Raw genomic sequence first — 27705 nt, forward strand, 5'->3', positions numbered from 1 at the left:
TTTGAATTCAATTCTGGATTTAACAGGAAGCCAATGAAGGGAAACCAAAACAGGAGAAATATGCTCTCTCTTTCTAGTCCCTGTCAGGACTCTTGCTGCAGCATTTTGGATTAGCTGAAGACATTTCAGCGAGTTTTTAGGACATCCTGATAATAAAGAATTACAGTAGTCCAGCCTGGAAGTAATAAATGCATGAACTAGTTTTTCAGCATCACTCTGAGACAGGATATTTCTAATTTTAGAGATGTTGCGCAAATGGAAGAAAGCAGTCTTACATATTTGTCTAATATGTGTGTTGAAGGACATGTCCTGGTCAAAAATGACTCCAAGGTTCCTCACAGTGTTACTGGAGGCCAAGGTAATGCCATCCAGAGTAAGAATCTGCTTAGATACCATATTTCTAAGATTTTCAGGGCCGAGTACAATAACCTCAGTTTTATCTGAATTAAGAAGCAGAAAGTTAGCGCCATCCAGGTCTTTATGTCTTTAAGACATTCCTGCAGTTTAACTAATTGGTGTGTGTTACCTGGCTTCATGGATAGATAGAGCTGGGTGTCATCTGCATAGCAGTGAAAATTTATGCTATGTCTTCTAATGATGCTGCCTAGGGAAGCATGTATAATGTAAATAGAATTGGTCCTAGCACTGAACCCTGTGGAACTCCATAATTGACCTTAGTGTGTGAAGAGGACTCTCCATTTACTTGAACAAATTGGAGTCTGTTAGATAGATATGATACAAACCACTGCAGTGCAGTACCTGTAATACCTACAGCATGTTCTAATCGCTCTAATAGGATATTATGGTCAACAGTATCGAACGCAGCACTGAGGTCTAGCAGGACAAGCACAGAGATGAGTCCACTGTCAGAGGCCATAAGAAGATCATTTGTAACCTTCACTAAAGCTGTTTCTGTGCTGTGATGAGCTCTGAAACCTGACTGAAACTCTTCAAATAAGCCGTTCCTCTGCAGATGATCTGTTAGCTGTTTGACAACTACTCTTTCAAGGATTTTTGATATGAAAGGAAGGTTGGAGATTGGCCTATAATTAGCTAAGACAGCTGGGTCTAGAGATGTCTTTTTAAGTAAAGGTTTAACTACAGCCAGCTTGAAGGCCTGTGGTACATAGCTGATTATTAGAGATAGGTTGATCATATTTAAGATTGAAGAATTAATTAATGGCAGGACTTCTTTGAGCAGTTTTGTAGGAATGGGGTCTAAAAGACACGTTGATGGTTTGGAGAAATTAATTATTGAAGTTAACTCAGAAAGATCAATTGGAGAAAAAGAGTCTAACTTAACATCAATGGTACTAAAAGTAGCTGTAGATAATATTACATCTGTGGGATGATTATTGATAATTTTTTCTCTAATGATAAAAATTTTATTTGTGAAGAAATTCATGAAGTCATTACTAGTTAACGTTAAAGGGATTGTTGGCTCAGTAGAGCTCTGACTTTTTGTCAGCCTGGCTACAGTGCTGAAGAGAAACCTGGGGTTGTTCTTATTTTCTTCAATCAGTGACGAATAGTAAGATGTTCTGGCTTTGCGGAGGGCTTTCTTATAAAGCAGCAAACTATTTTTCCAGGCTAAATGATGATCCTCTAAATTTGTGACACGCCATTTCCTCTCCAGCTTACGAGTTATCTGCTTTAGGCTACGTGTTTGAGAATTATACCACAGAGTCAGGTACTTCTGATTTGAGACCTTAGTTTTCACAGGAGCTACAGTATCCAGAGTCGTACGTAGTGAGGAGGTAGTGTATGAATGTGAGCGTGAGTGAATAATGGCATTGTAAAGCGCTTTGGGTGCCTTGAAAAGCGCTATATAAATCCAATCCATTATTATTATTATTATTAATTATTAACAAGATAATCGACCTCTGTTGGAGTAGCGTTCAGATAGCTGCTCTGCTCTATGTTGGTACAGGCCATTGAAGATGATAACAGTGGGTGGATTATATTCTTAAACTTAGTTACAGCACTTTCAGAAAGACATCTACTTTGATAAAGTCTACTCTCCACTGCTATGTAATCAGCAGTGGAGAGTAATCAGTAATCAGTAATTCAGTTTCTGATGGCACAGATTTCTGCCCATATCAGAGTTTATAGAGGGTCAGTCAAGTCAAAGCACAGATCGAATGAGGGAATGATCTGTAATGGTCTGTCAGTCAGCAAAAAGGTCCAGTGAAGTTTCACACTTAGTGTTTTTATAGTCTAGAGTGCACTCTTTTTGTCTGTTCACTGTTGCCAGTCGGGGTGACTGGTGGAATCCTACCAGGAATCAGATAAACCATTGGCCGTCTGACTGGTTGTGCAGATCTGGATCATGGAAATCACACTGGGAGGCTCGCCATCAATTGGAATCACTGGTCTTTCCTCATGGAGCTCATAGCTCACTAAAAGACCTGACCGAGACACGTGGAACACTATTAACTTAGCCGCCACCTCTGCTGATTTCGGCGGCTGTTAAGGTTCATTTTAGAGGAGAGAGAGATGGTGGAGATCAGAATAACACACTGACCCAGTCAGGTGGAGTCAACGAATGATTTAATGACACATGTGGAGAGATGAATTCTGTGCGCCGACAGCATCGATCTCTATCTTCAAAACTTCAGAACACAGTTTTACACATCGGGGTATTAGAACGCCCCCTCTTGCGTAAATTACATGGATACGTCAACTCAAAACCACAAATGTTCTATTTGACAACGTGTGACACAATTAAAAGAACACTGGCTTCCATCATCTAAACTCGCTGAGAAGCCTTCAGCTAATCCAAAATGCTGCAGCAAGAGTACTGACAGGGACTAGAAAGAGAGAGCATATTTCTCCTGTTTTGGCTTCCCTTCATTGGCTTCCTGTTAAATCCAGAATTGATTTCAAAATCCTGCTCCTCACATACAAGGTCTTAAATAATCAGGCCCCATCTTATCTTAATGACCTTGTAGTACCATATCACCCTATTAGAGCACTTCGCTCTTGCACTGCAGGCCTACTTGTTGTTCCTAGAGTATTTAAAAGTAGAATGGGAGGCAGAGCCTTCAGTTTTCAGGCCCCTCTTCTGTGGAACCAACTTCCAGTTTGGATTCGGGAGACAGACACTATCTCTACTTTCAAGATTAGGCTTAAAACTTTCCTTTTTGCTAAAGCATATAGTTAGGGCTGGACCAGGTGACCCTGAATCCTCCCTTAGTTATGCTGCAATAGACGTAGGCTGCCGGGGATTCCCATGATGCATTGAGTTTTTCCTTCCAGTCACCTTTCTCACTCACTATGTGCTAATAGACCCTCTGCATCGAATCATATCTGTTATTAATCTCTGTCTCTCTTCCACAGCATGTCTTTCATCCTGTTTTCCTTCTTTTTCACCCCAACCGGTCTCAGCAGATGGCCGCCCCTCCCTGAGCCTGGTTCTGCCGGAGGTTTCTTCCTGTTAAAGGGAGTTTTCCTTCCCACTGTCGCCAAAGTGCTTGCTCATAGGGGGTCATATGATTGTTGGGTTTTTCTCTGTATTTATTATTGTGCTATCTACTGTACAATATAAAGCGCCTTGAGGCGACTTTTGTTGTGATTTGGCGCTATATAAATAAAATTGAATTGAATTGAATTGAATCTTCTCCCCGGTGGTTTCCCGCAAGCCCGCTCAGCTCTCGCCTCGTGCACCTGCTTCTTCATCAAACAGTCACTTACACAGGCACAATTTTCCAGCCACAAGCAAAACATGATTAAACTTTCACCTACAAGTGAACCTCTCTAACTGTGTGTGTGTGTGTGTGTGGTTACATGTGTGTCTATGTGCTAACCACAGTTGAACCCCATTTCACCTCGCCGACTAGCTCCTGAACTCTCACCAGACAGAGAGACAGAAGCCGCTCTCATGTATGTAATAACCGAACCAAAACTATGTATGTGTACTCTACTGAATAAATGTTTTACTCAAGAACCTCTACTAAAAGCTTAATCAAAAGATATAAAAGTATAAAAGATAATAGCATCATCGAAACTGCTCCTCAGACTAACTTTCACTCAGACTCTGGTTTCGGTTTCACTTCCTGCAAAGCATGTAACTTCAAAAACATGTAACTTCCTGTCATATTTTAGCACAGAGTTACTCAGCGTTAGGCCTTTTCTGCATATAAACATTTAAGATTATAAAAGCATTCAAAAGCATTTAAGATTATAGGTTCAACTCAACAGTAACATAACTCAACATAACTGCACCTGTAATAAAGCTTAATTGGGTGCCAATATGTTTAAACATCTAAATGCAATATCACTATTAATAATTAATGCAAAAGTAATATGGACAATAACAGTAAAATTATTAACATGCACTTCACAGTCTTAAACAGAGAGGACTGAACAAAAGCTAAATGTAACAGTGAGCAATGAGCACATTGCTCACTGTTATGAGCACAGGAAACTTGTGTTCAATTGTAACTTAAGAATTTGTTAAACTGTGTGTGTGTGTGTGTGTGTGTGTGTGTGTGTGTGTGTGTGTGTCCTCAGTGAACTGTATCAGTCTCTGCAAGTATCTTCCAGCTGCAGCAGTCAGTTCAGTTTCTGTTCAGTCTGACTGAGGGAGGTTTTTGTACGACTGTTTTTCACTGTGTGAACACCCACTGACTGTTAGGATAGTGCCGACCCTGACAGTAATAAACTGCTGCATCTTCAGCCTGGACTCCGCTGATGGTCAGAGTGAAGTCAGAGTTTGATCCACTGCCTGTAAAACGAGCTGGAATCCCTGATTGTCGAGTGCTAGCATAGGTAATGAGCAGTTTAGGAACTCCATCTTTCTGTTGGTACCAGAACATATAGTTGTTGTTATAAACATCCTGACTGGTCCTACACTTGATGGTCACAGATCCTCCCACAGCAGAGCTCACTGCTCCAGGCTGAGCCACTGTGATCTGTCCTCTGGACTCTGAGGATACAGAGACAAAAACATAAAGCAGCTTCATGGTTTTGTGGGCTTCATTTCAGAGGGACAGATGTTGATAGAGGAGAGGAGTTTGATTCTCTGGACTTTACCTGTGAAGCAGCAGCAGAGGAGAGTCCAGATGAGGACGCAGATCAAAGTCATGTTTTTGATGAGGAGGATTTCTGTGGCTTCTGTTGTGATGAAGGACAGCTGTCAGTCATCCAGTGTTCAACTCTCAGGACTATAAACTCTCCCAGAGCACTGGAGCATGGTGCTGCTGATGCAAAGTGCCTCTCTATGGAAATCATCAGACTGACATGGATTTGGATCAATCTGACGATGCTGTTTATCGAGGAATAATTCAATCCATCATAGTATTGAGCAGATATATCAGTTTGTTCTTCAGAATATTCTTATTCCAAAATATTTCCTATTATTCAAGTTTTTTTTATGGTTCATTGATGAATTCACATGTTTATCATAATATTTAGTCAGGATATATCTGGATTAATTTAAAATATGAATTAATGAGGTCACAGGTTCATGCTGTAGAGTAGCTGAGCTTAGTCTCAGAAAGAGTGAGGAGCTCAGACATGTGGAGGTACAGTCACTGCTCCTTTGCTTCAAATGAGTTCTTGTAAAACACAAACAGACACAATCAGTATCTTTTAAATGAGGCTGTTATCTCTGACAGCACTACCTATAACACCTCTTTCTGTAACTATATGATCACAACCATGTGACATGTAACAGTGGGGCAGATCAAGCATCATTGTTCACTGCTGTTGATGTTTTTTTAGTCACAAATAACAAACAATTACACAACTGAATTCCAGCTTTATTAAAATGAATAAAATTAATGAATAAAACCCATCATGATAGAATCTCTGTTATCATCACAGACACTTTAAGTTCAGGAAGATTTACCTGGATAAAAGGTGCTGTTAGAGGTAAAATCCACAGACTGAACTTATGACCTTCACCGTTCTAACTCTTACAGAATTTAATGAGCAGAAACAAACAACTGATTGTTGAGAATTTATGATTGTTCAGCACTTTTCTGCACCTTACTGAGTGCTTACATTTGAGTCTTTCATGCTACTCTGTATACAAATCTGTACATCTGTGTCCATAACAGAGAGTGCCAAAATGGGTATTTTTGATTTGCCTTCTGTGGCGGAGGTGTGGTCCTTGGCTCAGCTGCAGGGGAGGAGTGGTACAGTGAGCTCAAGGGGGCAGTACCAGGAGGCAGGTGAGCCACAGGTGGTGGCGACTGACTGAGGACGCTGTCTCTTCCTGTTCCTCTATATAGTGAAGACAGAGTCGAGCGGGGACGGGGAGAGCTGGACTGGAACAGACTGTGTTAGTTGAGTTCATAACTGTCAGTAAAACACAATAATAGTGAGCACAGTCATCGTGTGTGTTGTGTACGTTTACACCTTTCTAACAAACTCATATTGTATGATGTTATTATGATGTTATTTGAAGAAGTCATATCAGCTGAGTCATGGCTGCTGTGCAAACAGTGAATTATTTTGTTGAGTTTTTTTGTTTCAGAGTCAGAGAGCCGTGTCTCTCTACAGTCAGAGGTTTTTGTACGGCGGCTCAATGAGTTTGTATCACTGTGGTACACGTTCGGTGGAGGAACCAGACTGAATGTTGGAAGTAAGTTTATTCTGGTTTACTATCAAATATTGTCTTTATATTGAAGATTGATTAACAATTTCTCTTCTGATTTTGAGAGAAAAGCACGTAGCTTTACAACAAGTTTAATGCTGGAATTTTGAATTATCCTCTTATGTCATGGAGGGTGATTCAGATCTGCTCTGTCAAAATGTTATGTCTACATTTCAGTCAAATTAAAACTGAAAAAATCAAAGGAAAATATTAATATGATCTCATTTGCCTTTAGTTTGTCAAGTATTGTTTGAAATTATTTTGAGTTTTTGTGAATTTTAAAAACTGCTTTAGATATACATGAAGAGCATTTTGTGTCACTGAATATATATTCTATTTATTTGTTTAAAGTTAATATTAATGTAAGTCATGTACAATAGTGATGATTTCAAACTTGTTTTGTAAATGTTGCCACATCTACTTCTTTTATTTCCAGTGTAGTTTGAACATATTTCAGGTCAAACTGTGTGATGATTCTCTCTGTGCTGATATGCATGAGAGGTTTCTTAAAGGGAAGTGAAACAATGTGTGAGTTAATGACTGGTGCAGCAGAAAAAACACCTGACAGAAACTTCTTAACGGAGAAAATCAGCTCTTACAGTAAAGGTGTCCGACTGTCTGTGGTTTGATTGACAGCTGTGTGCTCCCTGTGCTCTAAGCTGATTGGTGTCTCCTAGGTGATACCGTCCCATCCTGACAGTGTTGCCCCCTCCAGTGAGGAGCTACAGCAGGGGACTGCAACAATCACATGTCTGGCCAACAAGGGCTTCCCCTCAGACTGGAGTCTGTCCTGGAAGGTGGATGGCAGTGGCAGCATCAGCTGGGAGGAGAGCAGGAGCCCCGTGGTGCTGCAGAATGACGGCCTCTACAGCTGGAGCAGCACCCTGAGGCTCCCTGCAGACCGCTGGATGAAGGTGGGCTCTGTGACCTGTGAGGCCACCCAGGGCTGCCAGACTCTGGTCTCAGAGCCACTGAGGAGAGTCCAGTGTTCCCAGTCCTGACCTGACTCAACCTGATACTGGTTTAATGCTCTCATTCTCAACTCTGTAACTGTCTCTCCATCTTTCTTTTTAAAGAACAAATAAAGACTAAAACTGTTATTTTCTTTCTCATAATGACAACATTCATGTTTTAGGTAATAAAGATGTTTTGCAAAGTGAATTTTGGTTGAATCAGACATTTTATTTTATTTAAAATCTACAAACCTGCACTTGAGGAATATATTTTTAATTTTAATTTACATGAATTTAGACCAACTCTGCACTCCAACATGATGTCTTTATTTTACACTGGTAAAATAAAACACAGGCTGAAAGAACCATTAAGGAGATCTGCATTTTGGCAAAAGCTGAAAAAGGAGTTTGAAAATTGTACAGGTTATTTTTATGTTTGTTCAAAGTTACATGAATGTGTGTGGTAGGTTGTTGGTGGTGTTGCTCACCTGTACCAGACAAACTGGCTCATGAAGTAATGCTGGGTTCTGGTTACCATGGAAACAGTCTCACCAGACTACAAAGCAAGTCTAAAGAAGAAAGAGTCTTTAGTGTCTCTTATGAGCTGTTTGTTCTGAGGAGAACTCACAGACAGGAGAGTCAACGAATACAAGGAGTGATTAGAAAGAATCTGAAGTACAAAGTTTTAATTTCATTGACAAACAAGGAGAAGATTAAATGAATGATGATATGAACAAATAATTGATAAATGAAAACACCTTCAGTTCAATAACAGATTTTTCACTCATGTTCATGTTTGATGAGATGTTTACAGTAAAATCTTAAATTCACAGGTGTGTTGTTTTAATTTTGACCCTCACTGATCAGGAACATTTTCAGATTTTGGATTCAGATTATTTTATCTTGATATAAGCTATGTCCAAATTCATGGGCTGCATCCTCCTGAGGACCCGGCCTTCGCGGTCTACGTGGGCCGGGTCCTCAGAAGGTCGGCTAGGCCGGAAGTAAACGGCTGTGAAATTGGACGGTCTAGCCTTCTGATTAACGTCACCGCTGTCTCGGTGGAGTTTAATAAACTCAGCCGTCTGCTCCTTGCTATTTAAAATATAACAGGACACTGGTGTAAATTCTCGACCGTCTCATACTTCTGTTTAATCAGTTTTCTGTTTGACATTTATTCAGTGGTGTAAAAACCAAGGAGGAACCCACCCGGGGGATTAATAAAGTTTTATTTTATCTAATCTAATCTAATAACTTTAATCTCAGCCAAACCGATTTACTCACGAACAAATAAAACACTGAAAAAAGCCAAACAATATCCTTTTTAGGTTGTCTAAGTGACTTATATATTACGTTTAACCCGAGTAGCGAAAGTCGGCGGTGATCTGAAAATGATGTGCGGGGAGTTGTGCCGTTCTCGGCGGCTTCAGTGACCCTCGAGCTCTCGGCTAGCTATCGAGCTGGTGGGTAACAGACGTCTCCGAAAATGTCGAAGCACTTTTGCAAATATGCGATATCTTGATAAACCGAGCAGATATTTCAAGTTTACACACTCACATCCTCACCTGAAAATATGTTAAAAGTTTATTTTGTGACCCAGAAGGATTAATAACAGTAATTGTAAAACTTAGTAGCGGCCGCCATTGCCGGAAACTGCAGTTTGGCTGGGCCGCGCTATGAATTCTGGGATATGGTGGGCTACGAAGGACACACCTGACCCATCCTTCAAATTCGGGGAAAAGGAGGACGCATTTGTCTGCTGCATTTGGAGGAGTCTACGAATTTGGACAGCCTTCGGCGCGTCGCTGTGACGTAATCGGTCTACAAATGCGTCCTCAGGAGGATGCAGCCCATGAATTTGGACACAGCTATAGATTCAGTGGTTTGCTCTAAGGTCAAAGGTCATGAACAGGACTTATCCTGGTATCTGTTAATGGCCCACGTTTGTTTTTTAGTTAAATATATATTTGAAAGTTGAACACAACATGTATGCGATAGCAGTAGGACACGAATTTTTGATGAATCGCTTTATTTTACGTGTGTGTGTGTGTGTGTGTGTGTGTGTGTGTGTGTGTGTGTGTGTGTGTCCTCAGTGAACTGTATCAGTCTCTGCAGTATCTTCCAGCTGCAGCAGTCAGTTCAGTTTCTGTTCAGTCTGACTGAGGGAGGTTTTTATACGACTGTTTTTCACTGTGTGAACACACCTTGACTGTTGATAACATGATAACTCTTACAGTAATAAACTGCTGCATCTTCAGCCTGGACTCCACTGATGGTCAGAGTGAAGTCAGAGTTTGATCCACTGCCTGTAAAACGAGCTGGAATCCCTGAATATCGAGTGCTAGCATGGTAAATGAGCAGTTTAGGAACTCCTCCATCTTTCTGTTGGTACCAAGATAAAAGATGGTTGTTGTTCCAAACATGAACATTCTGACTGGTCCCACACTTGATGTTCACAGGTCCTCCTACAGCAGAGCTCACTGCTCCAGGCTGAGTCACTGTGATCTGTCCTCTGGACTCTGAGGATACAGAGACAAAAACATAAAGCAGCTTCATGGTTTTGTGGGCTTCATTTCAGAGGGACAGATGTTGATAGAGGAGAGGAGTTTGATTCTCTGGACTTTACCTGTGAAGCAGCAGCAGAGGAGAGTCCAGATGAGGACGCAGATCAAAGTCATGTTTTTGATGAGGAGGATTTCTGTGGCTTCTGTTGTGATGAAGGACAGCTGTCAGTCATCCAGTGTTCAACTCTCAGGACTATAAACTCTCCCAGAGCACTGGAGCATGGTGCTGCTGATGCAAAGTGCCTCTCTATGGAAATCATCTGAACTACCTCCAGATCAACACTAGTAAAACCAAGGAGCTGGTGGTAGACTTCCGCAGGCACAAGCATCCTCCACTGCAACCACTGAACATCCAAGGTATGGACATCAAGGCTGTGGACAGCTACAGGTACCTTGGTGTTCATCTGAACAACAAACTGGACTGGACTCATAACTCAGACGCCCTCTACAGGAAAGGACAGAGCAGGCTGTACCTGCTGCGGAGACTCAGGTCGTTTGGAGTGGAGGGCCCACTCCTGAAGACCTTCTATGACTCTGTGGTGGCCTCAGCCATCTTTTATGGTGTGGTCTGCTGGGGAGGCAGCATCTCTGCTGGGGACAGGAAGAGACTGAACAGGCTGATCCGAAGGGCCAGCTCTGTTCTGGGAGGCCCTCTGGACCCAGTGGAGGTGGTGAGTGACAGGAGAATGGCGGCTAAGCTGTCATCCCTGATGGACAACATCTCCCACCCCATGCATGAGACTGTGAAGGCACTGAGCAGCTCCTTCAGTGGGAGACTGCGGCACCCACGGTGTGGGACGGAGAGATTTCGCAGGTCTTTCCTCCCCACTGCTGTCAGACTCTACAATAAAGACTTTTGCAGCTGATCAAACACACAAACCCACACATGTGCAATAAGACTGCTATATGTGCAATTCTTCTTCTGAAGAAGTTGTGTTTTTGTATTTTCCTACTCAGTTGTATATAGTATTTGTATTTCTATTTTATTCTATTGTATATATTATTCCATTCTATTTTATTCTACCTCTCCGTGAATCGCTACCTTATCGTGGTGGAGGGGTTTGTGTGTCACAGGGATCCCAGGGGCTATGTTGTCTGGGGGCTTTTGCCCCCTGGTAGGGTCTCCCATGGCAAATTGGTCCTGGGTGAGGGACCAGACAAAGAGCGATTCAGAAGACCCGTATGAAAAGAACATCGAGGGAACAGTTTACCCTGCCCGGGATAGGGTTACGGGGCCCCGCCCTGGAGCCAGGCCCGGGAGGGTGCCCGAGGGCGGCGTCTGGTGGGCGGGCCTTAGTCCATGGGGCCCGGCCGGGCACAGCCCGAAGAGGAGACATGGGCCCATCCTCCCGCAGGCCCACCACCCGCAGGGAGGCGCCATAGGGGTCGGGTGCAATGTGTGTCGGGCGGCGGCCAGGAGCGGAGGCCCTGGCGGACCGATCCCGGCTGCCAAGACTGGCAATAGGGACATGGAATGTCACCTCTCTGGTGGGGAAGGAGCCTGAGTTAGTGCGTGAGGTTGAGAAGTACCGGCTAGATATCGGGCTCACCTCACGCATGGCTTGGGCTCTGGAACTAGTCTCCTGGAGAGGGGCTGGACTCTGTCTCAGTCTGGAGTTGCCCCTGGTGAGAGGCGGCGGGCTGGGGTGGGTATTCTAATATCCCCCGGCTTGCTGCCGGCACGTTGGGGTTTTTCGGTGGATGAGAGGGTTTGTTCCCTGCGCCTCAGGGTCAGGGAACGGGTCCTGACTGTCATCTGCGCGCTTATGCGCCGAGTGGCAGTTCAGAGTACCCAGCCTTCTTAGAGTCCCTGGGGGTGCTGGAAGGTGCCCCACCTGGAGACTCTGTTGTCCTACTGGGAGACTTCAATGCTCACGTGGGTAACGACAGCGAGACCTGAGAGGCGTGATTGGGAGGAACGGCCTCCCTGATCTGAACCCAGTGGTGTTTTGTTATTGGACTTCTGTGCAAATCACAGTTTGGCCATAACGAACACCTTGTTCAAACATAAGAGTGTCCATAAGTGCACGTGGCACCAGGATGCTCTAGGCCGCAGGTCGATGATCGATTTTGTAATCGTATCACCAGACCTGCGACCATATGTTCTGGACACTTTCGGGTAAAGAGAGGGGCTGAGCTGTCAACTGATCACCACCTGGTGGTGAGTTGGATCAGGTGGCGGGGAGGACGCTGGACAGACCCGGTGCACCTAAACGCGTGAGTGAGGGTGTGCTGGGAACGTCTAGCAGAGGCCCCAGTCCGCGAGATCTTCAACGCACACCTCCGGCAGAGCTTCAACAACATTCCGAGGGAGACTGGGGACATTGAGTCCCGAATGGACCATGTTCAGCGTCTCCATTGCCGGGCTGCTGCATTGAGCTGCGGCCGCAAGGTGGTTGGTGCCTGCCGTGGTGGTAATCCCCGAACCAAATGGTGGACACCAGAGGTGAAGGAGCCACCAGGCTGAAGAAGGAGTCCTATCGGGCTTGGTTAGCCTGTGGGACTCCAGAGACAGCTGACAGGTATCGACAGGCCAAGCGGAATGCGGCTCAGGCAGTGGCTGAAGCAAAACTCGGGTGTGGGAGGAGTTCGGAGAGGCCATGGAAAAGACTTTCGGACTGCCTCAAGAGATTCTGGCAAACCGTCAGGCGTCTCAGGAGGGGAAAGCGGTGCTCTACCTGCACTGTGTATAGTGCTGGCGGTGCGCTGCTGACGTCGACTGAGAAAATTGTCAGACGGTGGAAGGAATACTTGAGGACCTCCTTAATCCCACTGACACGTCTTCCGAGGAGGAAGCAGAGTCTGGGGATGAGGGAATGACCCGCCAATTTCTGGGGTCGAGGTCACTGAGGCAGTTAAACAACTCCTCGGTGGCAGAGCCCCTGGTGTTGATGAGGTCCGCCCGAGTTCCTGAAGGCTCTGGACGTTGTAGGGCTGTCCTGGTTGACACGCCTCTACAATGTTGCGTGGAGATCAGGGGCAGTACCCTGGACTGGCAGACCGGGTGGTGGTCCCCATCTTTAAGAAGGGAGACCGGAGGGTGTGTTCCAACTATAGGGGGATCACACTCCTCAGCCTCCTGGGAAAGTCTATGCCAGGGTGCTGGAAAGGAGAGTTCGTCCGTTAGTCGAACCTCGGATACAGGAGGAACAATGCGGTTTTCGTCCTGGTCGCGGAACACTGGACCAGCTCTTTATCCTCTCGAGGATACTTGAGGGTGCATGGGAGTTTGCCCAACCAGTCTACATGTGTTTTGTGGACTTGGAGAAGGCATTCGACCGTGTCCCTCGGGTGTCCTGTGGGAGGTGTTGCGGGAGTATGGGGTGTCTGGCCCACTGTTACGGGCCATTCGATCCCTATACAACCGTTGCAAGAGTTTGGTTCGCATTGCCGGCAATAAGTCGGACTTGTTTCCGGTGGGTGATGGGCTCCGCCAGGGCTGCCCTTTGTCACCGATTCTGTTCATAATTTTATGGACAGGATTTCTAGGCGCAGCCAAGTGGCGGAGGGCTTTCACTTGGTGGCCTCAGAATCTCATCTCTGCTTTTTATGGATGATGTGGTTCTGATGGCTTCATCGGTGGGGGCCTCCAGCTCGCACTGGAACGGTTCGCAGCCGAGTGTGAAGCAGCGGGAATGAGGATCAGCACCTCCAAATCTGAGGCCATGGTTCTCAGCCGGAAAAGGGTGGAGTGCCCACTCCGGGTCGGGGATGAGTTCCTGCCCCAAGTGGAGGAGTTCAAGTATCTCGGGGTCTTGTTCGCGAGTGATGGGAGAAGGGAGCCGGAGATCGACAGGCGGATTGGTGCTGCGGCTGCAGTGATGCGGACGCTGCACCGGTCCGTCGTGGTGAAGAGGGAGCTGAGTGTAAAAGCGAAGCTCTCAATTTACCGGTCGATCTACGTCCCGACCCTCACCTATGGCCACGAGCTGTGGGTAGTGACCGAAAAGAACGAGATCGCGGGTACAAGCGGCAGAAATGAGCTTCCTCCGAAGGGTGGCTGGCCTCTCCCTTAGAGATAGGGTGAGAAGTTCGGCCATCCGGGAGGGGCTCAGAGTAGAGCCGCTGCTCCTCCACATCGAAAGGAGCCAGTTGAGGTGGTTCGGGCATCTGACAAGGATGCCCCCTGGGCGCCTCCTGGGTGAGGTGTTCGGGCATGTCCCACGGGAGGAGGCCCAGGGGCAGACCCAGGACGCGCTGGAGAGATTATATCTCTCGGCTGGCCTGGGAACGCCTTGGTGTTCCCCGGATGAGCTGGAGGAGGTGGCTGGGGAGAGGGAGGTCTGGGCTTCTCTGCTTAGGCTGCTGCCCCCGCGACCCGACTTCGGATAAAGCGGATGAGGATGGATGGATGGATGGATATTTTATTCTATTGTACATAGTATTTTATTTTATTTTATTGCATTCCAGTGTTTTCTAATTTCTGCTACATAACTTTGCACTTTTGCTGTAACAAAACAAATTTCCCACCTGTGGGACTAATAAAGGCCATCTTATCTTATCTTATCTTATCTTGACACAATGAAATCCTTCATGCTTTTTCTATCTGAAATTTTTGTCTTTTTTGTTTTTGCTAAGTTTCTTATTAATCAATATTTAAAATTACTCAAATTTTAATTTGCAATTTCCATATGGATGATGAAGTTAATGTGTAACCTGCCCCTAACCCTGTGACAGGTGGGAATAGCTCTAGGCCCTCCAGAATCCTGTCAGATAAATCAGATTGAAACAGAAAGTTTGACATCATCAATAATGTTTTTCTTACTTTGATTTCATACTTTTTATTTACATATAAATTTGTTGGCCCAACGGCTAATTTAGGAAATTATATAGGTGACTAAATATCATACCTGAATGATCAGCTGTCAGTCATTCAGTGTGTAACAGGATGGCTTATTTATTTATAGGTGTTAATAGTAATTGATCAGTTGTAATGAATATTATCCATTGTGTCCATCTTAACACAAGGTCAGTCTTCTGAAAACAAAAATAAATTATTAAAATTCAGGGGGGCTGGTGGGTGTCATGCCGAAGAAAAACAAAATGAGAAGAGCCCAACGACCGCGGAACAAAAACTTCTGGTAGGCAGTGGTGCACGCGGCCAGGGACAGAAAAGGAGCCTCCAGGGGAGCGGAGAGATGGCACCGAGACATCAAAACAGTGGTGGTGGTGGGGGGGGGGGGGGCTCTCAGGCAAAAATTCCCCAGGGACGCGGAGGGGTTGGCCAAGGACCAGTTCAGCTGGACAAACCCCGAGGTCCTCTTTAACCACGCTGCGCAACCCAAACAAAGCCCAAGGCAGACGGTCGACCCAGTTACCACTCATTAAGGAAGCACGGAGCGAGGCCTTGAGTGACCAGTGAAACCACTCGCACATCCCGTTAGCCTGCGGTGGTACGCTGTGGTTTTGTGGACTTTGACCCCCAGGCCGTCAGCCATGTTGGACCAAAGCTCCAACACAAACTGAGGGCCCCTGACCGAGGTAATGTCAGCCGGGGGACCAAAAAGGAAAACCCACGTGGACACAAATGCCCTGGCCACCACCTCCGCCGTCGTGGAAACCAGGGGAACCGCCTCTGGCCACCTGGTGGTGCAATCCACCACAGTCAAAAGGTGTGTGAAACCCTGTGACTGCGGAAGCGGTCCGACCAAATTAACATGAACATGGTCGAAACGCCTACCAGGCATGGGAAAAGGTTTGAGGGGTGCCTGAGTGTGCCTGTGGACCTTCGAGCGTTGGCATGGAATGCACGCGGCGGCCCAACTCTTCACCGCTTTCCGCAGGCACGGCCAAACGAACTTGGCGCTGACCAGCTTAACCAAAGCCCGTATGCCCGTGTGAGCAAGGGCATGGATGGAGTCGAAAGGGGAACTTTATTACTGTCAAGATACACTGAAGAAATGGAAGACTGGATTAGACTTTGCCAGTAAAACATTTAAAAGAGCAGGAACATTTCCAAGATGAAGTTTTTTCAGCATGATTGAAAGAGAAAATTACAAAGAAGGAAAACTGATCTGAAGCAAATCACATCATCTGTCAAAGATGTTGGAGCCAAAGTTATGGCACTGATGGTTTTGGCTGCCAGTGTAGCTGGGCCACTAGTGTTTATTGATAATGTTACTGCTGATAGAGGTAACAGGGTGAAATGTGAAATGTACACAGCTATACTCTCTGCTCACATTCAACCAAGTGCTGCAACACTCACTGCACAACCCTTCACAGTGCAAATGGATAATGACCCCCCAAAAATTTAAAAACCACCCAAGACTTTCTCAGGTAAAGAAACATGATATTCTTCAATAGTCAAGTCACCTTATTTCAACTCAACAGAGCATGCTTTCTTGTTATTATATATTAAACTGGATGCAGAGAGACCCACAAACAAGCAGAAATTGAAGATGGCTTCAGTAAAGTCAGAAGACTTTATGTTTGGAGAGTCATGTAAATATATATTATTTGTAAAATGATTAGAAACGTCACACCAACGACCACCTTAACTTAAAAACACACAGAACTTTTTCAGGTAAAACGGCCTGACTGTTTAATCAGGTGTTGACTGCCTTCATTTGCTGATCCCTCGTGGATGACACAGAGCCTGCTCTGCGCGTCACTGTTGGAGTTTGGCAGCGTCTAACGCAGAGATCTCTCTTAACCTTTGTGGTTATTGCTGTGGTTCTGGAATCTTCTAATGATGACTAGCAGGACCCTAAAAGGCACGACCCTTGACCTCAACCACTGCCCGGGCTGTCAGCTATGCCAGGATTGGTCCCTGCTTCTCGTTAGTTCTCTGACAATTTCTGACCCAGTCTCAGTGTGGAGATTCACCCCTTGGGGTGATTTCTTCCAGTAATACTCTGGCTACTCCACTTGTATCTCCTTACGAGAAGGAAAAACTTTTAACCATTTGGAAAACAGATCAACCATCATTGAATGACATTTTCCTTTCAGTTGAGTGAACTTTACTTATAGGTCATCAAAACCTTATCTGAACATGGATGTACCACCGTAGAGGCTAAAACCTGTACATGAACTGTTAATCCCACAAATCCCAGTAAAATCATGGAAAACATAGAAAACATTGTTTCATGTTAAATTGTTTCATGTTAAATCTAGAATCTCTCCTTTTGACACATGGTCCCTCCCATGAGTCAACTCATCAGAACTATGAAAATAACAAAAGGAAAAGGTTAATTAGATCATTTCTCAGGCAATATCAGGGCTTCTCCTCCAGAGTAGCTTCACTCCAGCAATGTAAACCTGTGTTAAAAGATGTTAGTGTGGCTGTTAAGCCTGTTGAACTCCTGGCTCTGCCTGGAGCCTGCATCCACACTATTATTGCGTGGAAAACAAAATCTGTGAGTTAATATAAACTTAACATTTGCAAACAACTGTAGGTCAAAAGAGTAACAAGGCATCCAGCCCCACAGACACAAGTGTGCCATGTGCAGTTTATTTTTTCATATCATTAAAAAACTACTATTGCCATAATTCACCCAAATCATGGATCATCTCATGTGTTTATGCAAAGCTACTGTAATCATTGACTGTTCTTAAGTAATGTCACTCCCTTGTTTTAACACTATGAACTCAGTAGGTTGAGATAAATAGTGATATGATAATGAGCCCAGCACTAAGATGTTCTGTAATCACAGCACATCCTGCTTCATTTCACTCATGTCTGTGTGATGCCAAATCCTCCACAAAGACCCTCAGAGAGAATAAAAAACATTAGCAGTGGAGTGTCCTGGAGGTCAGGTCTGGATCAACAGATTCCAGAGGTGTTGCTGTAAATCATGTAGTTAACAATCTGCTGCTGTGAACACTGGTTTCAACACAGTATATTGTCCACATTGTATGCACACTTTCCCACTGTAGCATTTAACATTTTCCAACAATACAGTGTGATACTATAACCAACAAGCAGCCAGTAAAACCACAGTTTCCTTCACACAAAAATCAGTAACACAGAAAAGTTGCAGCTAAAGGGTTAAGTCCACAGGGCCCACACACACTCGTGTGAACCTACAGTCTCCCCCTCCTCTGGACTCTGTCATCCTCCTGCTCCTGCAAAAACAAGCAAACAAAAAAACCCCACGAAAACACACATACATCCACCTTTTTTTTACTGTTTGGGTGGATTAGGCATTAGAAGTGACTAATCTTAAAATAGTTACCGTCTTCTCAATTTCAAGTCAGTCACACTTAGTCCACCTCATCAATCCAACCACAGTCCAGTCACATGCATTCATACCAATCATTGCTGATAGTGGAAAACCATGCACAAATTTAAATATCCACTGACAGCAATATTACGTAATTGCAAAAATAAAAACAATTCTTATTGCTTTTGAAATGGATTGAATCGCTACAATCCTTTTAAACACAGGACTTACCATCTAATATGGTCAGCATCCTAGGTAGGTGAATTTGCCCTAAACTATTGTAATCTGGAGAAGCTCACCTTGTATTTGCTCTCAGTAAAGTATTTTATAGCACTTTTACTTCCAATCTTGCTGGCCTGCTGATTATTAAATCATCAACACACAAAATATCACCCCCAGAGGGATGATACCTGGGGGAGGTTTTTTTCCTAAGTGCACTGTTACAAACAAACATATTAGGCCCGGTTCCGGACATGTCTAACCTTCCTCTTGTGTTAGCTTTCTGTTATCATCTCTTATGTTAACGGGTCGGTTTTGACCCGTGTGTTAAATCAGCTATAAAATACACTAAAAACAATAAGTTATCATCCAATTTGTTTCTCATCCCTTGGTTACCTTGTTAGGCTTCCTTATCCATGAAAATGTTGGTTTTAATACTTTTGGTGTGGGCCTCTGGGTCTTTTTTTGTCACAATACCCCTCGATTTCAATTAAAAAAAAAAAAAAGCAAAATTAACCTCAAGAGAATCATATTAATAAATAAAAGGTTTTTGTGTTACCTGACTATTATTGAGGGGTATAGGACACATCTCTTAAATAAATCTGTTTTATTGATTATTTCATTTTAATATTAATAACTAAAATGACATCTATGCTGTTACGGGTCAATTTCGACCCATAGATATTTACATCAAGAAAAGCCAAAAAAAGTTTTTTTTTTCAGCAGTAGACCTTTAATATAAACTAAAAAACAAAGAAAAGTCCACTCCTCCTTTGTTTTGGTTATAGTCGTGGGTAATTGTGGACTTTTTATCACTTCCTGATGATACAGCTGTGTCTTTGTGAAGTTTCCTTTGTGAAGTTCTTGTCCGAGGTCATGTCTGGTAAAAAATAAAATAAAATAAAATATCACAGCTGATATTGTGACCCTGCAGTCCAGTGGTCATATCGAGGACCACACATTTTCATTGGTTCTTCTCAGGGGTGCCACTCGCAGCTTTGACTGTGAAAATCTGTACATTCCAGGCATAGTTGGTTTTGGCATCACAGGCTTCCCAGATTTTTCTGCCGTATTTCCCTGGCTTACTGGGTATGTATTGCCGGAAGGGGCATTTTCCTCAAAGTGGACAAGACGTTCATCCACTGTCACCTCTGGCCCTGGGATGAAGATCAGCGGAAGAAACTGCACCCATCTCTCCCAGACCTCGCTTGTCAGAGCAAGCTTGTCAGACCTCGGTCTGGTCTCTCTGCTGTCAAATCTGAGGACTCTTGAATCAAAATGATATCAAATGTGTGAAGTGACATTGTTGCCTGGAAAATATTTCTGCCTGTCGATGCGTCCCATAGACTATCAGTGGCATCATTGCAGCATCTGTACACTCCAGTAAGAAGAAGAACACCAATGAAAGCATCCAGGTATTGCTCATCAATATCTTTCCACATGTCGACATGGACTTTTTTTTCCTTCAAGGTTCATCATAGTAATGATGATTCTTTTTAGTGACAATGGCATAAATAGCTCAAAACATCTCTTGATGTCACTGCCTTCGGTCAGAGTAAACCTTGTGATTCCAGGGGTCATTTTGATGACATTTGCAGCAGCTGCCCTGCCATGTACATCATGAGGTGCTGAGCTCCAAAAGATCTTCCCATTTTTGGACTTGAATCTTTCAGCAGGAGAAGCTTCAGCACCAGCGACCTCCACCTCTGATCAGATGTGTCTGTGTCTTCTGGATGATACTGTCTTCCCCCTCAGAAACCTGCCCATCTGAATCGCTATGCTGCTCTGTCCTCTCCTTCATTTTCACCAAAAATATGATCCAGAACTTGGCTCACTGTGAATCTTCTTCTCATTTTTGTATGCTTCAAATTGTAAATGTGCACTATGGAAGTCAAATGGCCACTCAAATGAGTGAATTCACCTCACATGTCTTGACATGCCCGTCTTTATTTTGTTTTGGTTTTGTGCAGGTATACTGCAAAAAACACGCAAAATAAGAATCCCCTGAAGCTCATATGATTATATGATTAGGAGAGGAGCTAGCTGTCAGTGTGTCAACTGACAGTGCACTTATGATTTCAGTTTTGGCTTTAATTATTGCTTTATACTCATAATATTATAACTGGGTCGAAACCGACCCAAACAACACAAAGGTCATAATTTCAACTAGGGCATTTTATAATTTAGTGAAAATATTTTTTTTTGTTTTATTTTGTAGAAATAGAGGTTCCTGACAAAGTCAAAAAGCTTTGATACAATAAACAAATGTATGTGATTTTTTTATGCATTTGAAATTTAAAATGGGTCGGTGCCGACCGTAACACAAGAGGAAGGCTAAGTGTAAAACTAAAACAGTCATTCTCTTAGAAAAAGAAAACAACCCAAACCTAACTGGTAGAATCAGCCTAGTAAAAAAACAAAAATTCCCAAAATCTGCCAGAAAAATCACAGGAAAAGTTCTGCTTTCAGGTGAAACACCATGCTGTAGGGATTAGAACCTGCCATGCAGTGCTGCAGTCACTGTTTCTGGCTTTAATTAATAACTGATGCTTACATGGTCTGAAATCAGACTTAAGAGTCACTACCTTTGTTCATTTTCACCACATCATATTTACTGGTTGCCCACAAGTGCTCCAGAATATCACACAATGCTGGAAAGTCTGGGGCCAACCAACATAGTTCCACCTGTTAAATACACAGGGAAATGTCCCCCCTTTTTTATTAGCAGCTGCACAGTTCACACAACACTAATGTTCACCATTAAACACTTCCTAAACACTTCATAGCAGTGTTTTATCACTGGAATGTGAGTTTCTTCCCCAGGTGTGTGCTTTTTCACTCATTTTTCATTTTCACAGACCCAATCATTTTATTTAGCTTTTCTCCTTTTTTTTCCCCAAAAGCAAACGTGTAACATGTCATCATGTATTTCACAAAACAAGTTTGTTCTTATGTATTCAGAGGTGTGTATCTGGGTGCAAGCTTCACCCATACATCAGAAACAGGAAACTCATGTCAACCCTCTGCTACATCTTATTCACTTGTTTTATAATCCAGTCATCTTTCCCTGATCTAGTAACAATCTAGTAACAATCTAGTAACTAATTTGCATATCAGCTATTAAACCACTAAGTTGACAGGACAACAGAAATGCATGTTCAAAATATTATCACAAAAGAGAATTTCCTTCATACAGTAAATTACTTGTGTCGCTCCAATCAATCAGAAAGCATCTCACAATTTACTATATTAACAACTAAATTTATTGTCTGATCACTGGTTGGTCATAACAGAATCTCTTTTTTTTCCCTGGCATTTGTACATGCTGCTGAACCCTTTAACGTTTAGGGCAGTGGTGCGCTCTGTTCACCTGGTGTTGACTCTTTAAGTCGATGCCATTGCTCTGGAACTACCTTTTGTTTTCAGGGAGAGTTTGATTGTCGTCGAATCTTGTTCTTCAGTGTAAGGTGTACATGGAGTGAAGCTGTGAAATATTCAGCCAAAACACGGGCTGGTGTGGTTCCAATTATCTTAATCTATCATTTTGCTCCAGCCGCTGTGCTTGTGGAGGAGGTTGATCCAGTTCCATAGCCACCTGTACTAACACACTAAAACATTTATTTAATATCATTTTCATCACTACTCATTAACACTTTCATTCTCCGATTCAGTAAAAACACCACTTTTCCACATTTAACACACCTCTTCTCATCATTCATCCCACACACATCAGCCAATTTAACTCTTTTCTTTGTCCACGTCTCTCTATCTCTCACACAACATATACTTCACCCATTTGGAGTTTTCACCCAGACCACCTCCAGGGACAAAACCTCCCCACGGCTCCTGTAGCCGGTTTGCTGAGCTCAGCACCCATTGCAGCCAGGTGTCCCCTCTGCAGCCTTTGTTTCAGTACAAAGTGCTAAAAACCATAAACCCAAGAACAGAAAAGTCCTTCCCACGACAGTCCTTAATTTAGGCGTCATTTTTTGAAGTTTCCCCTCTCTGTGGTCCGCTTGAAAACTCCCCCCAAATCAAAAACAGCTCACAGTTGCAGATCCTTTGCAGTGCCTCCCTTTGTTCTTTTAAAAATTCCTGCATGTGTGAGTCGCTGAAGCACTCCCTGCGGTTCCCCCTTTTTTTGAAAACAAAGGAACGGTGGGATTTGCAATTTGGGTTTTTTTTGTACGGCGCCTCAATGAGTTTGTATCACTGTGGTACACGTTCGGTGGAGGAACCAGACTGAATGTTGGAAGTAAGTTTATTCTGGTTTAATGATCAAATCTTATTTTTTACTGCAGATCATTTAACAATTTCCTTTCTGATTTTTGAATGAGAGAAAAGCACGTAACTTTACAACAAGTTTGATGTTGAAATTGTTAATTATCATCTTATGTTGTGGAGGGTAATTCAGATCTGCTCTGTCAAAATGTTATGTCTACATTTCAGTCAAATTAAAACTGGGAAAAAATCAAAGGAAAATATTAATATGATCTCTGATGTCTTTAGCTTGTTAAATATTGTTTGAAATTATTTTGAGTTTGTGTGAATTTTAGAAACTGATTTAGATATGAATGAAGAGCATTTTGTGTCACTGAATATATATTCTATTTTTTTGTTTCCAGTTCATATTAATATAAGTCATGTACAATATTGATGATTTTAAACTTGTTTTGTAAATGTTGCCACATCTGCTTCTTTTATTTCCAGTGTAGTTTGAACATATTTCAGGTCAAACTGTGTGATGATTCTCTCTGTGCTGATATGCATGAGAGCTTTCTTAAAGGGAAGTGAAACAATGTGTGAGTTAATGACTGGTGGAGCAGAAAAAACACCTGACAGAAACTTCTTAACGGAGAAAATCAGCTCTTACAGTAAAGGTGTCCGACTGTCTGTGGTTTGATTGACAGCTGTGTGCTCCCTGTGCTCTAAGCTGATTGGTGTCTCCTAGGTGATACCCGTCCCATCCTGACAGTGTTGCCCCTCCAGTGAGGAGCTACAGCAGGGGACTGCAACAATCACATGTCTGGCCAACAAGGGCTTCCCCTCAGACTGGAGTCTGTCCTGGAAGGTGGATGGCAGTGGCAGCATCAGCTGGGAGGAGAGCAGGAGCCCCGTGGTGCTGCAGAATGACGGCCTCTACAGCTGGAGCAGCACCCTGAGGCTCCCTGCAGACCGCTGGATGAAGGTGGGCTCTGTGACCTGTGAGGCCACCCAGGGCTGCCAGACTCTGGTCTCAGAGCCACTGAGGAGAGTCCAGTGTTCCCAGTCCTGACCTGACTCAACCTGATACTGGTTTAATGCTCTCATTCTCAACTCTGTAACTGTCTCTCCATCTTTCTTTTTAAAGAACAAATAAAGACTAAAACTGTTATTTTCTTTCTCATAATGACAACATTCATGTTTTAGGTAATAAAGATGTTTTGCAAAGTGAATTTTGGTTGAATCAGACATTTTATTTTATTCAAAATCTACAAACCTGCACTTGATGAATATATTTTTAATTTACAAGAATTTAGACCAACTCTGCACTCCAACATGATGTCTTTATTTTACACTGGTAAAATAAAACACAGGCTGAAAGAACCATTAAGGAGATCTGCATTTTGGCAAAAGCTGAAAAAGGAGTTTGAAAATTGTACAGGTTATTTTTATGTTTGTTCAAAGTTACATGAATGTGTGTGGTAGGTTGTTGGTGGTGTTGCTCACCTCTACCAGACAGACTGGTTCATGAAGCAATGCTGGGACCTGGTTGCCACGGAAACAGTCTCACCACACTACAAAGCAAGTCTAAAGAAGAAAGAAGCTGTGTCCCAAAACGTCGGCTGCATCCTCCGGAGGCCGCATTTGAAGGCCGATTACGTCACAGCCCGGCGACGAAGGCTGTCCCAATTCATCGACTCCTTCAAATGCAGCCGACAAATGCGTCCTTCATTTCTCTGAATTTGAAGGATGGGTCGGGTGTGTCCTTCGTGGCCCACCATGTCCCAGAATTCATAGCGCGGCCCAGCCAAATTTCAGCTGCCAACAATGGCGGCCGCTACTAAGTTTTAAAATTAGTCTTATTAATCTTTCTGGGTCACAAAATAAACTTTTAATGTATTTTCAGGCGAGAAAGTAGCTGTGTAAATTTCAAATATCTGCTTGGTTCATCAAGACATCGCATATTTGCAAAAGTGCGCCGACGTTTTCGGAGACGTCTGTTACCCACCCGCTCAATAGCAAGCCGGGGGATTCAATGATCACTCGAGCCGGCGAGAGCAGCGGACTCCCGGCTTCATCGTTTTTAGACCCCCGCTCTTTCGCTACTCAGGTTAAACATGATATATAAGTCACTCGGATAACTTAAAAATGTAATTGTTTGGCTTTTTTCAGTGTTTTATTTGTTCGTGAGTAAATCGGGTTGGCTGAGATCAAAGTTATTAGATTATTAGATTAAATAAAACTTTATTAATCCATCAGGTGGGTTCCTCCAGGATTTTCACACAGCTGAATAAACGTCAAACAGAATACTGATTAAACAGAAGTGTGAGACGGTCGAGAATTTACGCCAGTATCCTGTTATATTTTAGATAGCAAGGAGCAGACGGCCAACTTTATTAAACTCCTCCGACACAGCGGTGACGCAAATCTGAAGGCTAGACCGTCCCATTTCACAGCCTCGCACTTCCGGCCTTCTCGGTCTTGAAGGACCCGGCCCACGAGAACCGCAAGGCCGGGTCCTCCAAGGATGCAGCCGACGTTTTGGGACACAGCTAGAGTCTTTAGTGTCAATGTATGCAAATGAATGATGATATGAACCAATACTCAAAAAATGAAAACACCTTCAGTTCAATAACAGCTTTTTCTCTCATGTTCATATTTGATGAGATGTTTACAGTAAAATATTTGATTCACAGGTGTATTGTTTTCATTTTGACCCTCACTGATCTGGAACATTTTCAGATTTTTGTCTTCGGATTTTTACGGTTATGGATTTAGTGGCTTATTTTCCACTGCTAAGGTTAAAGGTCATTAAAAAGACTGATCTTGGTTTCGGTGACTGGCCCACGTTTGTTTTTTAGTTAATTAAGCAGATAGTTGTGCTGAATGTCTCTGAGAGAAAATTTATTTGCGTGTGTGTGTGTGTGTGTGTGTGTGTGTGTGTGTGTGTGTGTCCTCAGTGAACTGTATCAGTCTCTGCAGTATCTTCCAGCTGCAGCAGTCAGTTCAGTTTCTGTTCAGTCTGACTGAGGGAGGTTTTTGTACGACTGTTTTTCACGGTGTGAACACATCCTGACTGTTAGGTAAGTGAAAACTCTGACAGTAATAAACTGCTGCATCTTCAGCCTGGACTCCACTGATGGTCAGAGTGAAGTCAGAGTTTGATCCACTGCCTGTAAAACGAGCTGGAATCCCTGATTCTCGAGTGCTAGCAGAGTGAATGAGCATTTTAAGAACTCCATCTTTCTGTTGGTACCAGGCTAAACGGTGATTGTTGCTATAAACATAAACATCCTGACTGGTCCTACACTTGATGCTCACAGATCCTCCCACAGCAGAGCTCACTGCTCCAGGCTGAGTCACTGTGATCTGTCCTCTGGACTCTGAGGATACAGAGACAAAAACATAAAGCAGCTTCATGGTTTTGTGGGCTTCATTTCAGAGGGACAGATGTTGATAGAGGAGAGGAGTTTGATTCTCTGGACTTTACCTGTGAAGCAGCAGCAGAGGAGAGTCCAGATGAGGACGCAGATCAAAGTCATGTTTTTGATGAGGAGGATTTCTGTGGCTTCTGTTGTGATGAAGGACAGCTGTCAGTCATCCAGTGTTCAACTCTCAGGACTATAAACTCTCCCAGAGCACTGGAGCATGGTGCTGCTGATTCAATTCAATTCAATTCAATTCAATTTTATTTATATAGCGCCAAATCACAACAAAAGTCGCCTCAAGGCGCTTTATATTGTACAGTAGATAGCACAATAATAAATACAGAGAAAAACCCAACAATCATATGACCCCCTATGAGCAAGCACTTTGGCGACAGTGGGAAGGAAAAACTCCCTTTTAACAGGAAGAAACCTCCGGCAGAACCAGGCTCAGGGAGGGGCGGCCATCTGCTGCGACCGGTTGGGGTGAAAGAAGGAAAACAGGATGAAAGATATGCTGTGGAAGAGAGACAGAGATTAATAACAGATATGATTCGATGCAGAGAGGTCTATTAGCACATAGTGAGTGAGAAAGGTGACTGGAAGGGAAAAACTCAATGCATCATGGGAATCCCCGGCAGCCTACGTCTATTGCAGCATAACTAAGGGAGGATTCAGGGTCACCTGGTCCAGCCCTAACTATATGCTTTAGCAAAAAGGAAAGTTTTAAGCCTAATCTTGAAAGTAGAGATAGTGTCTGTCTCCCGAATCCAAACTGGAAGTTGGTTCCACAGAAGAGGGGCCTGAAAACTGAAGGCTCTGCCTCCCATTCTACTTTTAAATACTCTAGGAACAACAAAGTGCCTCTCATGGAAATGATCTAACAGGATCTTGAATTGATCTGATGATGCTGTTTATCAATGAATCTGTCACGGTCCTTGATCAGTGACCCGGTATCTTGTATTTAGAATATTATATATTCTTTAGTTGATTTTTATCGTTTCCAGTCCCTTGGTTTCAGTGTTATTTAAAGGTCTTAGCCTTTCTGGTTTCTCTCTCTCTGTTCCATATTCACTCTGTCTCCCCTGTATCCCCTTGTGGTGATGGTAATCAAGATGGCGCCGAGTATGGCAGCCTCGTCGCGAGCTCCCCCAAGCAACAGCTGTTTTTTGTGTTTAATTTTACTTTTTCTTTATTTTTTCACGAGTAGCACATGTCTCCTTGTGTACGACCGACAAACCTTACTGGACATAAAAGACGGACTTTCTCATCACTTTCCGGAGTTCAAGTTTTGCAACACGGACCCTCCGTTTGCAGACCCCCATTCATCTCACCTGAGACGCCTTTGTTCTGGGCCCGTGGAGGCCATAAGCGCCGACGCAGAGGGAGAAGATCTGGCGTTCTGGTTCGACTGAGACGGCGCACTAACAGACCACCGTTACCCAGCTTATTACTGGCTAATGTGCAGTCTCTGGAGAACAAGCTGTGCGAGCTTCGGGCACGGATCTCATTCCAGCGAGAGATGCGGGACTGCTGCGTGATCTGCCTCACAGAAACCTGGCTATCGGACAAGGTACC

The 27705-nt window shown here is 43.6% G+C and overlaps 1 long non-coding RNA gene and 1 gene segment (V, D, J or C); one reads left to right on the forward strand and one right to left on the reverse strand.

The window, feature by feature from the left end:
• The first annotated feature begins 22583 nt into the window (after positions 1 to 22583).
• LOC120435886 lies at positions 22584 to 23931 on the forward strand. The gene is made up of 2 exons (XR_005609993.1): positions 22584 to 22754; positions 23451 to 23931. It is a non-coding gene; the product is annotated as an uncharacterized LOC120435886 (long non-coding RNA).
• A 1714-nt stretch (positions 23932 to 25645) lies between these two features.
• Positions 25646 to 26244, reverse strand: LOC120435884. The segment is given in 2 exon segments: positions 25646 to 26085; positions 26193 to 26244. Coding segments are annotated over 2 exon segments (381 nt in total).
• Between the last annotated feature and the right edge of the window lie 1461 nt (positions 26245 to 27705).

This window comes from Oreochromis aureus, linkage group 22 (genome assembly GCF_013358895.1).
Source record: "Oreochromis aureus strain Israel breed Guangdong linkage group 22, ZZ_aureus, whole genome shotgun sequence".
Classification (NCBI taxonomy): Eukaryota; Metazoa; Chordata; class Actinopteri; order Cichliformes; family Cichlidae; genus Oreochromis; species Oreochromis aureus.